This window comes from Saccostrea cucullata, unplaced genomic scaffold (assembly GCF_032062105.1).
Source record: "Saccostrea cucullata isolate Sc308-1 unplaced genomic scaffold, CSIRO_AGI_Scuc_v1 ctg2122, whole genome shotgun sequence".
Lineage (NCBI taxonomy): Eukaryota > Metazoa > Mollusca > Bivalvia > Ostreida > Ostreidae > Saccostrea > Saccostrea cuccullata.
In genome coordinates, this window is record NW_026920730.1 from 126,855 (window position 1) to 143,451 (window position 16,597).

At 31.6% G+C, this 16,597-nt stretch overlaps 1 protein-coding gene across 1 annotated transcript; it reads left to right on the plus strand.

Moving 5' to 3' along the window:
* The first annotated feature begins 2,358 nt into the window (after positions 1-2,358).
* On the plus strand, positions 2,359-15,125 carry LOC134256566 (multiple epidermal growth factor-like domains protein 11). Its single transcript, XM_062739254.1, has 5 exons — positions 2,359-2,437; positions 13,400-13,639; positions 14,266-14,403; positions 14,528-14,668; positions 14,977-15,125. The coding sequence occupies exons 1-5, from the start codon at positions 2,359-2,361 to the stop codon at positions 15,123-15,125; spliced, it is 747 nt and encodes a 248-aa protein (XP_062595238.1).
* Positions 15,126-16,597: the final 1,472 nt, after the last annotated feature.

The following is a 16,597-nucleotide window of genomic DNA, read 5'->3' on the forward strand; positions in this document are numbered from 1 at the left end:
ACAATTGGCGCACGAGCAGAAGCGACAAAATATTCATGCGACCGAAAGATTTTGTTAAGGATCGTAAACTGTTGCCAAAATAATCGCATATGAAAAAAGTGTTCGTACGAAATTCGCACGATCTAAAGCGACTGTTGTGCATTAAATCTTGCGATTTATCTTGCGTCTATGTGCGACTGTTGTAGAATGAAAGCGAGTGTTGTAAGATAATGCGATAGGATTGCACGACTGATCAGGTAATCGGACGATTGAACTGCGACAATACGATTGGACGTGCGGTGCTCGTGCGCTCATGCATTCCACAGTACGAATATTCGTGCGAGTCAGAGGGCCGGGTATATATACCACCCGTTTCCGACGCTCTTCAGTTGACATAGTTAAGATGCTTATAATGATACACGATATATATACCTGTTGCAAAGCATGGCAATTGAAGGTGAAGCAATGATAGTAAAACGTTGCAAGATTACATGAGACATGTTGAACAACAGTCTCATGGTCGCAAAACACACGTAAAGACAGCTACGATTCATCTTACGATCTTTAAAAATCGTGCATCACTCTTACGAGTACATAAACGTTGTAAGACGTTCGTACTAATTTTCGTGCGTTTAATTGCGATAATTTTGATCGCATTTGGTGGCATCTGAATAGTGTGCATGTTGACTATTTTGAGAAGACTTGATGCGACCACTAAAACACATGCAATGAATGCGAGATTTCGTGCAACGTTTGCGAGACCTCGTGCGAAGCTAAAATATTCCGATCGCAAAGTGTTGTAAAGTGCTCGTGCGCCAATTGTGAAAGGGAGCTTTAAATAGCTCCTTTTAAAATAAGACAATAATTTGTAAGAATTCAAAACAAAAATACAATATATCTATCTGTTATTCATAGTATAATTACTTTCATTCACTATGGAGAAATTATTATTTACTGTAGTTAACTTAAGTTAACTATAATAAACTAGTAGATATTTAACTATAATTATACACCCGCTTGAAAAGCGGGAGGGTATATAGTAATCGGTATGTCCGTCCGTCCGTCCGTCCGTCTGTCTTTTACGCTTTAGGGTACCCATCTCTTATCCGCAACTCCTCTCATACCACTCAATGAAATTTGATGAAATTTTCACAGAATCTTTATTACATATTGCCATTGTGCACCTCTTATTTTACTTTTTGATCCGCAGCATATTTCTGGTCTCCCACAGCAAACATGGACACTGCAATTATACTTATATTGGAGGTGGGGGTATCATTTAGTAAGCTGATTGCTCACAGTACCTCTAGTTAACTTCCATACCCTTCGTGTTGGTTTACCAACTGAACAATCAGTAGATTGCTTTGAAATTCATTTTTGGCAACAAGGTTCATCACATACAAAATGAATTAAGATTCTTTTATTTTTGAAATATGACCCTCAAGCAAATTCGTGTAATAAATATAAATATTTATCCAGTACATACTTGTTAGACGTTTATTGATTCGACTTTAATTACTTACAGCAATTCCAATATTTAAAGTGAGCATTTCGTAAGATAAGCCGTTAGATAAGCCTCATAATTAATAAAAAAAAAATCTAAAAAATTTTGTATTCCAAGCAAAATGTATTAAAAAAAAAATAAACGTATTGTTTATGACTTGTTGTTCACTTAGTAGACCGACATGCATTGCGACTTATTCAACTAATCGTAGAATGGGTTTGACGTCAAAATCCTCACGTGACGGAAATGCTTTCAATAACTTACTTGATCTGATTCAAGGTTTGGTACCATTTTCAGCATGCAAAGAGGGATATTTTGGAACAAATTGCTCAAGTGTTTGCCCTCCGAATTGTAAATACACCTGTTATCACATCGATGGGTCTTGTGGTTTTGGTACATGTAAGTAAACTTTTTTTCTTTTTCGCAAAACATATTAACGAACAAGTTTTCTTTACTCCCTTAATTTAGATTTATTATCATGCAGGATACCTTTCAACAGTGTAATCATTCTCAAAATGATGAAGGACAAATACTTTTTCTCTTCTATTTCACTATAAAAACCTTGACCTGCAAAAAAGTATGTATAACTAACGCAACTAAAGTCAAAAACAGTATTTGAGTAAGATGCAGGGGGCTTGTAACGCCAGCTTAACACATATCATATATTTTCATACAAGTCTATGGTAATTTATTTTTTTTCAATATTTTCGATGAAGTATTGTTTATTCACCCTGCCTCCTTTTTCATTATGAAAATAAACGAATTGACAATACATTTAAACATATAATAGTTATAATTTGAAAAACAAAGAAAACGATTTTGAAAAAAAAAATTCTATCAGTGACAGTACTGTCAAACTTTATCAGAACGCAAATATGATGAAATTCACTATTCTCTCTTACTTAGATGAGAAAGAGACCACAGCTTCTCTGGCAGTAGTAATTCCAGTTGTCGGTACTGTCATATGCATAGTCATTATTGCAGTATTCATAGGATGTTTAAGGTAATTTAAAAGAAAAACAAAATATGTACATATTAAGGACATACCTAACGTACCTTACCTACTGATATTTTTAACTTTGTTCCAAAACTAAGATTAAAGAGTCGTCAGATGTTCATAGAAAAAATCAACATGCATTACCAGGGTTTTTTGAAACTGTCAATTCATGAAAACTCATGAATGATTAAAAATATGTACATGTACTTAATATAATTCTAATTGTTTCCATTATCAAAACTTGTTTGAGAAGAAGTGTACAACACTATAGACATTAAGATAAAGCACACAGTTTCTTCAAGATTTGGAACTCTTCAACTTCATGGAAGAAGAAGAAAAATCATTTTGCATTGGTGTACAAAGAGTCCTTATGCCATAGATTACAAAAGGCTCATATCAAAGAACGTCATGGTATTTAAAAATGCGGGTACCACATGATGCTAATTCTATTTTATTTACAAAGAGTTATTATAATTCCTTATCCATTTACCATCGATACAAACAATTCTTTTTTTATTTAACATATTTATTTCTACTGGATTCGATGCAATTGAAAACAATCCATCGCCGGGAAGTCAGATGGGTTTGGTTTTAACATATTTTGTCGTGACACATTGATGATAGGAAGGTCATTCCGAAAAGTTACAAAGTCCCGTCATTATGTCAATTTATTGTCATAGAATTTACATGATTATTTTTTGACAAAATTTGTAGTGTTAGAATTTACTGTAATGCTTATAAATATGTTTTAGATTCATTTATTGATAAATATAAACTGAAAAAAAGTCTCGATATGCAAATAAAAAAATATGTATTTATTGAGATACATGTACATTTTTCTAGTGAGAAAAAAAAGTCAAAACATTGTTTTTGCATTGAAACAGCATCATGTACATGTGTATTACATGTATATTCAAGGACAAAAAAATGATAAAAATAGTCATTCTAATCATAAGCACGATCAGGTAGAGCAATCATAATGTTTCGCTTGTAAAGATCATCATTAACTTGTCGTATTTTCGTAATACATTAATATATTATTCTGTTCGCAGGCATTACGGTCTCAAAAACTGTCAGAAGAAAGTAAAGGATCCACTATCAAACAAAAACAAACAAACAAATGAAGGACATACTGATACAGAGAAAACATTTTACGAGGAATTACATGGTTTTGAAAATAAAAACCAATATCAAGAACTAACCATGAGATCTCAAACTTGCACTTACGAGAACCTATTTTGAAGCCTATATAAAATTTGGGAAATTATAGAAACAAAGACATGCATGCATTTAAAGATTTTATTCCTGTATAAATATTATTTAAAGTTTGTCAAACTGGTGTATTTTGATTTTCTATACTTCGTTTTGAATAACATTATTATTTCTCTCCCTCAAGGAACTGTATTTAAAGCTTTGATACTGAATTGATTTTGGTGCATTGCTCGACGTATCTGTCGAGAATATTTTTACGTCAGTTCAGTGCAGACACCAACATTTGCTGGTGAAGGGCACTCAAGATCATAACTAGAGGAGGATTTTTGTTATCTAAGCACTTACTGCGATAACGGGGCTCGGATTTAAGGGTATCACCTGAAAGAATGGTCTCCAAGTCATGCAGTTGGATTAGAAACTGAAGACAAGAATTGACACCATAATGTAGGGGTCCGTTTCAAAAAGAAGAGTTAACGACCAAAAACTTATCTTGATTGTAAAATTATGTGAAATTAATTATCCTGTTTAAAATTGCTATTGGAATTAAATGTGCAACGTTTCTGTAAAGATTATAACCATTGTCAATATGAATGATAGCTATATGAAGAATACATTTCTTGTCTTTGTCGTAAGTTCTTTTGAAAAAAAAGGACATGGACTCTAAAGCAAACGCTATAACTGCTGTGCCACGCAGTCACGCAACACACAGGCGACAGAATTGAATAGACAAGGTGTATCTACATGTAGTTTTGGTACATTTCTTTATTGGAGCAGGTTAAAATTTCCCCTTTTACCAATAACTTTATCTACGAATCAAAATCAGGAAATACTCTCTTTGCAGGTCAATATCAAAACTTTTGAATAATCGTAAATGTTTGTCTGAGGACGTAATGTAAAACATGTTTACTGTCTCTACGACTGTACAGAATTTCGTTTGGGTCATGCGTTTTATCTGCCTAAAAGAATCTCAGCTATCGCTTGAACAATTATTTGAAAAAAATAACTTCCTTTCGGCTGAATTCTCGTGGCACTTTCAAACACAATACATTCATTGAGAATAGACATAGAATACAGCTATCAAGTTAATTATAGGTCTAATTATAGAATCAACCTTCAAAGATACTCACGGAAGAAAGTGTTCTACCCATACTCTGATACGAATTTGTTCATACAGAATATGGGGAAAAATTGGTTGAATTAGGTGCTTTTGATCCATCACTAAATTTTCAAACTTCTTTAAAAAACTTATTTGTTTTTATAAAAGATTAAAGCTGCTGTTTAACATATCTCATAAGAAAAACAAATAATCCGAATTCAAGAAGTCTATTTCTGAGTAATCAGTTGACTGTTCGTTTACGATCAACTAACCATTAGTTGATTTTTTTGCCTTTGAAATGAGGGCGCATGCAACTTTTCATGTAATTGATCACTGATGAACATATTTGAACATTAACTGATACTTCTTTTCAGCTGACCACTGTTAAAACGGCATTAGTCAATGCCCGATGCATTTGTAAAAATGTATCTGAGAATTTGAACAAAAGAATGGGGCAACTTAAATGATATACATGTATGTGCATGTTAATGCATAAAAATAAATTGAGATGGCACACTCCCACAAGCTGCTAAACCTCCTTTTACTATACAGAAAAAGTAGATTAAGTTTGAAAAATGCTTTATTACATTTTTACCAGTGAAATACTGTAATGTATTCGTTAATAAAAATAGTATGCTGTCGCAGTGTGAAAGGATATCAAAATGATATCCTGTCACAGTGTGAAAAATATCAAAAGTATGGTAAAACTCTCGATTTTCCTTCCAATAACTGAAAGTATTGTAAAAAAGCTTCCTTGACCTGATATAAGATAAAAATAAATAAATAAATCATTTTCCCAGAGAAAAAACTGTGAAAAATACCTAAAATATGTTGATATAGCCACATTTCCAATGTTTTCAGCTCACTTAGCTCAACTGCTCAACTATGACGTCAAGTAGCCTATGACCGTATTACAAAAATGCAGAGGCAAAGAAAAAATGAAAGAACCGTATCAAAAATGTAATAAACCGAAAATTCAATGTTTTGTAGTTGAATATGGAATTTATTTCACTCGTGAGACAAGATTTTTTTTATATTTTCACTCGTGCTTCGCACTCGTGGAAATATCAAAAAATTCCTGTCCCACTTGTGAAATAAATTCCATATTCAACTACAAAACATTGAATATCCTCTATATATTTATACCATTTAAACAACAACAAACACAACAAAATACTTGATACACGAATAGTTATCGAAATTCTTTTATAATTTAACAAGTAAAGAATAGTAGGTATCTTTACTAGCTACAGTATTCTATCTATATTTTATGTTTTAGAAAAAAAGTAGATAAAGGAATAGCTTAAAAGTTTATACTAACATTAATTTCACAAAGTGTACCATTCGTGAAAATAATTGTTTCAATTCAAAATTTCCACTTTTTAACAAAATACACCCTGACACAGAGCCTTTAATGCAGTTATCTCTTTTTCATATACACTGTGTACTGAAATTATGTCTGCATTTTATTTATATTACTAGCAAAGAAAACAGGTTTACAATCGAAAAATGCCTGTACATTTTTTGTACAAAATATCTATAATGTTCGTTTTTAAATACTTATTGTCAATCCTGAATTTGATTATTCTTATAATCATTGCAACAATGGGCATCCATATAATCACATTAAAAATAGCGTAGTTTCCTTGTTATTTATCCCAAGAAATGCCTGTAGTATGGATACTTATCAAAGAATAATAACGCTTCTCCTTGGAATTATTCGGATTTATGGATATGGTATGTAGAAAATTAATGTAACAGCTCAAATTATGATTTCTGCTGTTTTATACGCGAATTGACCTTCAATCAATGTAATGGTGCAATTTAAATCTCTTTCTTTCTATTGCGCACACTTGACATATTCAAAAGCAGATTTAAGTCCGTCATAATTCTTTGTTTAAAAATGCATTGCACCAACGCACAACTTATATAAATAAAGAATGCAGATTGTTAAAGAGATGTTTGAAAATATAAAGTATCTATATTTGAGGTACTTCAAATATCCTTAAAGAGGATTTCAAAAAATAAGAAAGGAAAGCATAAAAAAAAACCCCAAAAGCAAGTGAAACGAGATTGATAGAGGGTGTTTCTAATTCCTTGTTATACCCTATTACCTATGAGCTGTATAGAAGTATTGAATACCCGTGATTATTGCAAAACATTTCTGGTGTTGAATGCATCATCTCCAAAAATAACAGGAACTAACGCTTTATCAAGCAATTTTTATTGGCTTTGTTTTGGCAATTACCACGACGTTAGGTAGTTTTTCGAACAGATTTTTACATGAGGCCCTCCTTAAAAAATTGTTTGTTTGGAATTGCCGCCTGGAGGGTTTCAGACACAGGAGGGAGGGAGGGAGGGAATTTATTTTTTTTTAAATTGAAGATAAATTTTAAATTTTTGATAAGAATCTCAGAACAAAAATACCTAATTTTACATAGATCTGACCCTACATTTCAGTGTTTTGTATGGTGCGTGTGATACATGTAATGGGCAAAAAAAAATTGATTAAATAAATAAAAATCTTCCTACTTTTGGTCGATAAAATTTTTTCAGGAGGGGGGCATTTCAATGAGGCGGGAGGCAATTCCAAACAAACTATAATTTTATTTTGGCCTGAGTTGTAGATAAATAGATAAAGATTGCTCAAAGCCCATAAATGCCAAATACAGATCTTAATTTGCAATCCCCTACCGACAAATAGTGGCCTCTCAACGTTGAAGAATTATTGTCTAGGTACGTCTCTCAAACAAACAAACAAAAAAAAACCCAATCATTTAGACAATTTTACTATAATGCAATTCTTTAAATAACCTACGAGCTAGTTTCACTTTATCCATAAAATGGCCCTGTACTTATATCAATTAATTAACTATCACCCTCATTCCCATTTTATATCTCAAAATAAAGTAGAAACTTGATGCTTTCATTTCCTATAATAAAAATCCAGATATAGGAAAACAGGCCTTGAGAAATTGCAATGTTCTTGAAATTTACAGAAAACATGTGTATTTGACTACCTTCAACAAAGAATGAATATAAGCACAGCCCACGATCCAAAAAATTAAACAAGTTTTTTTTTTGACCTTCAGAAACAGTTTTTTCATTATATATTTGCATATTTTGGAACAAAGATTGTGCTCTATATGAAACATTGAAAATATACTTCAACATTCAGGCTATTTTCAAAGGAGTTTACAGGATGTGAGGAAAATGACACATTTTATGACGTTATAATGCATCAACTACAGGGAAAATTACGTCATGATTAACACATACGTGGTCACCAACACTCCACGTGATAAATACTGCATTTGCAACCTAACCGGTTTTGATTTTTCAGAAATTCTCAGCGCCAAATAAGTTCCAAAATGGCTCTTGCTCTTGACCGTTTATGATACAAGTAAATGAACAATTTGCGATTCCCACTTTCTTCCCTAATCTATAAATGATGTCGTCATTGTACAAATAAACATCACCTGCATGAAAATTTCACAGATACATAAACATATTTTTAAACAAGAGGCCCATGGACCACATTGCTGACCTGAGCACTGTGTCTAAGGGAGGGGATTATAATTTGAACAAACTTGAATACTTGAATCTACACTTACATGTACCAAGGATGCTGTATATTTCTTTGACTTTGGATTTTTTACTCCTTAAGTCTGTGGTCCCCCCTACGCAGCCCCCCCCCCCCCAGCGTCATGATTTGAACAAAATCAAATCTACACTACCTGCTACCTAAGGATGCTTCCATACAAAAATGACTTATCCTGGTTTTGCTGTTCTTGAGAAGATTTTTAAAGTAAAATTTTCACTAATTCAAAATTGTCTCCCCTTGAATTGGGGTGTGACCCTTCATTTGAAGAAAATTGAATTCCCTTCAACAAAGGATGCTTTGTGGTAAGTTTGGTTAAAATTGGCCAAGTGGTTCTGGAGAAGAAGTTGAAAATGTAAAAAAAAAAATACAGACAGACAGACAGACAGACGTACAGTCGGACGGATGGACTACAGTCAAAAATGTGATTAGAAAAGCTCACTTGAGCTTTCAGCTCAGGTGAGCTAAAAAATCAAACACAGTGTTATGAAATCTTAAATGGTGGATCTAAGGAGAAAAAGTTTCTTCTGAATTTGGAAGAGAACAACGGGCACCCTTATAAAAGTTTTGAAGTAAAGAAATGCTTTATTTTTTTTTTAAGTTTTCATGTATATTTTTAAGACAAATTACAATTCATGTAAAAAAAAAAAAAAACCTACAAGTACTTCGTGTTTCTGTGATTCAGTGGTCTGAATACGTTTTCCCCTAACTAACATTCATTTATTTTTTTATTTGAAATCAAATCACTTTTTTTTTTTAAATTAAGATATTCAGCTGATGATGATTAAGTGATGATTAAAAAATCATCAGTTATTTAATGCTATATAACCAAAATGATCTGCATTGTATATCTTTCTTTCTAATTCATGAAACTGTTTTGTTTCATTAATTGTAATTGTTATTTTTGTTTTAAATTCGAAGATAATTTATCGAAAGGAAAATCTTCTTCAATTTTGCCCCTATATCAATGTCCAAAGTGTGATCCAAATCGTGCAGTTGATGACCTGAGAGAAACTTGTACAAGAACTGATGCCGTAGGTAAAGAAGCTCCAAAGAAATCAACATCATGGACTGTCGATCTTGGTGGGATTGACAGCATGTACAGTGTCAGTATACAATTTCGGGAATATGATACTACATTAGGTAAGATAAATTGCTGATATCTAATGCTATCTTGTCAGAGAAATTGTTATTTGTTAGAAGATACATACAAGTATCACTGCATACAGATTTATTCGTGCAAGATACGTATAAGCAAACATGTACTACACTGTATGTGTTAATATGTACGTGTAATTTCTCCTTTTAACAATTTGCAAAAAAATGTACGAAAACCTTCATTTTATTTTTTGTTCCTGAAAAGCCTGGTCTATTGAAAAAAGAATATATATACAAATACCAAATGAATGTAAATACTAAAACTGTTTGCTTTTTGTTAGAATGGGAAATAATTTTTCTCGGAAAAATGCATAACCCGATAGTTACATTATTTTTTTTCTACATACCTGCAATGTAAATTTCCGTACTAGCAAACAAAGACATTTTATTGCTTTTTAAGAATCTGTACCAAATTCATTTAAAGTGTGATTAAGGTATACCTTTCCTCAGATGACCAAAAATTCCACTGATAAGAACGAAAAACAACCTATTGCACATTGTACACCTATAATTCTTCTGTTAAATTTCAATTTCAAATAACTATATCAATGACCTACTTTTCATGCCAGTAGCCCCTGAGTATTTCTCGGGAAATACCTCAATTTTTAACACTATGACCAATTTTTCTATACACACAATATATAACAAGCAAGTAAACTCTTTAAATAATGAACTATTATAGCAATGGCACCTCATTGCTTCATATAAAGAAATGATTGAAGTTTGGGCCAAAAATATGATAATTATTACAGTCCGAATTTCCTCTGTCATATTTAAATTTTTTCCCGCATTTTTAATCGAATATTACAAAAATCTGACTGATAAGAACTCTAAACAATTTGTAGCCTCAGATTATTTTGTTGCCCTAATTCTCATGGTATTAATATCATATGGGGTCAGTGATCAAATTATTGAGATATGTTGTCTGGAATGGTTTTTGTACATATCTTTGAATTTCTTTATTTCACAGCATTCAATTATTTGAAATAATTAATGAGCTTTAACACATGTAATATTTGCAAAACGATGCTGAAAAATACTTGTAACCCTTACTTGTGATTAATATTGCAAGAAATAAAAATCTTTAACAAAAATCAAAAAAAAAAAAATAAATAAATAAATAAATAAATAAAATTTAGTTCCAATTTCCTCTGCATTACCATACATTGACTTTTGTTACTGTATATTTTCTTTAAATAATAAAATATTAAATTTTTCAATAGATTTTGATTTAAAACTTACTTATTTTATCCATTTAGAATTATTTTCTGATTTAACATATTACATTTGATAAAATTTCCTTACTGTTTTCTAAAACCTGAGTAAACGTCATCCTTAAGCATATGGAATATTGCTTTATACATCTGTACGTTTTACGTTTTATTGATGGAAGAATTACTGCTCAAGAAATCTGTGCAGTTGATATGTCTAACGGTGTTTACTGACTGAAAATCAACAACGACTTTTCAAGAAATAAAGAAAACAAGCAGTCTGAAAGTATTGCATAAGCATGCCTCCTACCGGGTTCCCCTTTCTCTTTAGGATGTCTTACTTGTTAATGAATGAATTTTCTTAAGTTTGAATTATGTCGATCTGTCTAACAAAGAGCCATATGCATGTTTTGATCGCAACAACTCACTTTACATGAGTAAAAAACAGTTATATAAAAATATCAAAATTGATCTTTGGTTTGTCACTGAGCTGGAATAGTGTAAGTCGTTTTAATTCCACGGTGTTAAAATTCCATGATATCTTAAAAGATACCAATTGCAACGGTTTTAATTTTACGTTTTAAGAAATTGATTTCGTTTAAGCATTTAAAAAATTTAAAAACTATTAATAACATTAAGATGGGTTTAATTTTGCGGAAAAATTATAAAAAGCGAACATAGCGAAATTAAAATCATCTTGATAATTTGCCAAACTACAGTAATCTAACTGTGTCTCACCACAGTTAAAATGCTTCCCAAACACTCGTAATGTAGCAAAGAATTGCAGAATGGGAATCGCTTCGAGACGATTTTGAAGAATACAAAAAGGTTTGGATTGAAAATAACTACTGAATTAGTTAATACTTGTCTATCCAACATGCGGAAAAAATATTTTTTTGAAAGCATTTATGTTGTGGTGCTTATGGCCAAGGTAAAGGTGCTTGATATTAAAATTTTGAGGTTGTGCATGCCTTTAACCTAAAAAGAAATATTCACATAAATATGAACTTCCAACTCATTTTTTCAACGACTTTTTCTCGCTTCATATTTACCACGTTGACATTTGGAGCAGGTGTGCAGTGCCAAGAGCAAGAGGTAGAGTAATCTCCCGTAATTTTTCTTTGCTGTATATTTTCTGAACACAGAATGCATTCTGTCGTTAAACCGGGTCCGTAGGATAAAGATAGAACATTTCATTTAGTTTTTCACTATAAAGCTACGTAGGAAATTTCAAATCGATAATTTTTCCCATGACAATCTCGTTTTGATAATTAACTTTGTGCAGCACGAAGCCGATCTTAACCATATGATGAAAAAATAAAAGTCACATAATTCCGTCAAAAATCAATGACGTGAAACAACATTTAAACTTGATCTGTAACTTATCAAGATACAAAGTGTTTAGAAAAAAAGTGCGGAAAACCAAGTGGGGCAAACTGACAGACAAGACGACGGGACAGACGGACGGACGGACAGACTCAGAGGAAACCTAAGAAAGGCACTTAAATAACAGTACATGTAATACATTCGCATCTTTCGGAGAAATACTCTTACATCATCAAGTCAAGGGTCATATCTGAAACATGATTTAAAACGACAATTCATCAGGAGATGTATAGAGTTGCGGTTAGCTTGTTAGTCTCAATGCAAAATAAAATAGATTTTATTGCTAGGGTTCGAACCCCACGATAAACATATTATTTGTTAATAAAAGGAGATATTTTACCAAGGTTAATTTATTATTCAGAAAAGTTCTTTTATCATAATTTAATGAATTTCATAAATGAAATATAAATACTAATACTTAATTCATATTTCCAAAAGATGTATATCTGAGGCTACATGTATATGCATTTTGCACGCTTTGTTCACCCATCCGCTTTTGCAGTGACTTTGTACTTCTAAAAATTACCCATTTTAATACTGTTGTGTAGTGTTGTTTATTTAACATAGAAACAAAGGCAAAACGATTTTTGTACACGGGGGATAAGAGGTATTAACCAGAGTAAGTAAAATATTTAAAAGCTACTTCCTTAACTGGTAAAAATTAATGTCGACATATTTATTTTTCCCTGATGAATTGAATATCTTTATTTTAAATTACTCATTTATATATTTAGACAACTGCCTCAACACATTTTCATTTTAAAGAACTCATTATACATTTTGACAACTGTCTCAACTCATTTTTAGACTTTACTCTATTAGGTAAAAGTGTACGATAAAAGAAGTCTTTAGAATGAAAAGCTCGAACGTCTCTGGTTTAGTCTGACACTATATAATTATTCAGCTGTGTATCGGTAAAATGACACAGTCATTGTTTTAAGGATCTAGCGGGCTCAGCCTTTAATGAGATTATTCAACATTGGTTAATAATGATAGATGTATGCATTGATACTGATATAATATATTTTACTCCAATTCTACATAAACAATGATACATTTCCTTTTCCCTATTTATTTTAAAAATAGCTTGATAAAAATATACATGTTCCAAATCTCTGAACAAAAAAGACTTAATTATTTGTTATGCATATCATTGTTTTCACTCATTATTAGTATTTACGCTTTTACAAAATATAATATAAATTACCGAAATAGATTTTAGGTGTTTCATGTTATGATATGAATCTGTTTTCAGAATTAAGACAAAAAGGTCGATTTGCTGGATTTTCCCTTTACATTTCCAACACACGAAACAAAGAGGACGGTCATCTTTGCTACAAGAACACGATTCCATTACCTCCCTTGGAGTTTAATACAACATGTATAGGATATGGTCGTTACGTCATCTATTACAATGAACGACTGGACGGAGTTACGTACCCTGAAGGATATCAAAATCCGACATACACACAGTTATGTGAAGTCAAAGTAGAAGGTTTGGAAGACCTCATATATTCTGAATGGATATCAATGCATGTAACTTACACTTCACAGTAACATGTTTAAAACCAATGTACATAACCATGTTTAAATATACATTTCAGTGTATAATATATAGTTTATGGTTTCATGCAGTCAATGCAAAAATCTCTAAAGCTAGGTCAGTCAAGATCTGTTTTGAGTATGATCCCGCTATTTTTGAAAGAGTTATGCCCCTTGGACTTAGAAAAATTCACTTTATTTGCAGTTTCCGATCATTTTCTTTGCAGAGGTTGCACACACTGAAAGAAATTTAGTATACAGATTAATCAGATGAATATCTAGGTCACGTTCTTTTTTGGATACGATCACGCCATTTTTGACAGAGTTGTGCCCTTTTTTACTTAGAGAAAAATTCCAGTGTTGGGGGAGGGGGGCATAAATGTTCGCAAACAAATCTTGTTCTAATTTTGTTTTAGAGTTTTGTATTCTATATCAAATACATGTATAAAATAAAGTATGAACTTGTGAGGTACTGTTCTTCACAAATCGTTTTGAAGAGGTGTTCATTCCTCTGACCTAATAAAGCTTATCACATATCTGTAGTTATTATTCAACAATGTTATGTCTTAATTTTTGCAGGGTGTGCTAAGACAGGAGTATACGGAGTTAACTGTTCATTACTATGTCCAAAAAATTGTTATGAAAACAAATGTAATATTGTGAATGGAATATGTCTGAGTTGTGGTCAAGGGTGGATAGGAGACAAGTGTACAGACAGTAAGATTATAAAATGAAATAATTAATAGAAAAGTATTTTTTACGTGGCCGTTCTAATTAAATATATTTTTCGACAGCGTATGTTTATTTTGTTTTTCACATTCTTGCTTTTTTCGTTATGAAGAATGTCCATCGGGATGGTATGGCACTGCGTGTCAAAAGCAGTGTGTTGGATATTGCAGAGGAAACATTGCATGTAACCACGTGACAGGATATTGTGAAGGTGGTTGTGCAGATGGGTGGACTGGGAGGCTATGCAATAAACGTAGATATTAATTTTTTTAAAAATGTTTTCTTGCAAACTTATGTTTCCATGCCCAAATTGCTGACATTAAATAATATAATTGATTTTGGATTTTATTTTCATGATTTATTTTTCTGACCTTATTACTATGTACTCTTATTTTACTCCTGTGTGCAAATTCGAAATCATTGACAAATCTTTACAGCGTAAAAAAACATTTGTGATTAATTTTTAGGTGATGTCCTTTCCATCTCTTCTCATTGACATTAATAATAACGTTAACACTGGTGTTATTAAATAAAGAATCGGCTTAACAAAACATTTTTCAGCTTGTGAAGCCGGATCGTATGGTCCTGACTGTGTTCATAACTGTAGTGGTTACTGTTTGGATAACAAATACTGCAACAAAGAAAATGGACACTGCGATAATGGTTGTAGCCCGGGATATTCAGGCGATCTTTGCGACAAGTGTGAGTAAACGTTTTAATACTGTGTTCTAGTGTTCTTATGTTCAGATTTCTTTTTCATAAAACATCAACAATTATTACTTCAACAGTATGTTCACCTGGATCCTTTGGAAAAGGATGCAGTGAAAAGTGCAGTGAAACATGTAAGAATAAAACTTGTGATCATATGAACGGAACATGCATAGATGGATGTGTAGATGGTTTCACTGGAATAAACTGTTCCAACAGTAAGAAACTAAGCATTATCTGTGGACAATTCATAAATTAAATGAAAAGAAATATCAATGTTGTTGTATTTCTTTCAAAAAATTGTAATTGAAATGAGTCTATAATTTGTATTAAAAAATTATTTTCTTTAGAATGCAATAAAGGACATTTTGGAACAAACTGCACGGGAATTTGCCCTTTGGAGTGTTACTACACGTGTCAGCACACTGATGGGTCTTGCATTCAATCTCAAAGTAGGTGAAAATTTAACAGATGTTTATCTTTTTTCAGTTACATCTTATTCTATCCTTATATCCGTATACCTGTGACTAAACTTTAAATTTAAGTTATATATGTTCATGTTATTTAACTTCTTTCAGAAAAGGGTAGTATTTCATACACATATATTGATTTACAATCCCCGATTGATGTTTGACAATTTTCAATTTTCTCTTGTTTATAGTGTTATCATTAATTATTTACTATATAATTTATGGAAATTTCCATAAAAATGATTATAGTTATTCGAAGAAAAATCCTCGACCATGAAATCACTAATCCAGCGCTTGAATGAGAGAAGTTCAAAATAAAAATACTAAGTATACATTGTAGAATGTACTTTGTAGTTAGAAAAAAACCATGTTACATAAGTTTTCTTAAGTGTAGAATGTATCTAAGAAAACTTATGTAACATGTTTTTTTTTTCAAACTAGAAATACATTGTTCAGATTTTTTAAATTAAAATGTAGAATCATATAATTATTACATTTTTTAGATTAAAATATACGAGGAAGTAAATTCTTTAAAAGTATCGTTTGTATGCATCTGTTGAAAACGTTACATTTAGAAAAGGTATTGGTTTTGGCTTTATCATTCCCAGAAAATTTAATGTTTTCATAAAACTTTTGAAACTTGCTTTAAGGTAGGATTCTTCTCAAACAAAACTGTATTTCTTGTATTTAAAAATTAACGAAATTTTCACAGAATCAGAAAGACGGTATTACTAAATGATGGTATAAGAAAGAGTAGTTTTGACCGTTTTATATTAAAGTCAAGGTCAGGTCAAGGTCATCACCTTTTCCCCAGTCATTAAGAATAAAAATAACTGCATCCAATTATGAGAAAGAGTCTTATAATTCAAAAGATTAAATGTTTTTCTTTTTGCATAAAATAATATTATTACAAAGGGTCTATATAAGATGATATTACCAAATTGACACAATAAGTTTAACAAAAATGGATTTTGGCTAATCAGAATTTTCTCTGTTTGTCTTAA

Coding starts and splice junctions, on each gene's coding strand:
- LOC134256566 (XM_062739254.1), top strand. CDS start 2,359: ATGATGAAATTCACTATTCTCTCTTACTTAGATGAGAAAGAGACCACA. Junction 13,640..14,265: donor ATGTGAAGTCAAAGTAGAAG/GTTTGGAAGACC, acceptor TAATTTTTGCAG/GGTGTGCTAAGACAGGAGTA. Junction 14,404..14,527: donor AGGAGACAAGTGTACAGACA/GTAAGATTATAA, acceptor TTCGTTATGAAG/AATGTCCATCGGGATGGTAT.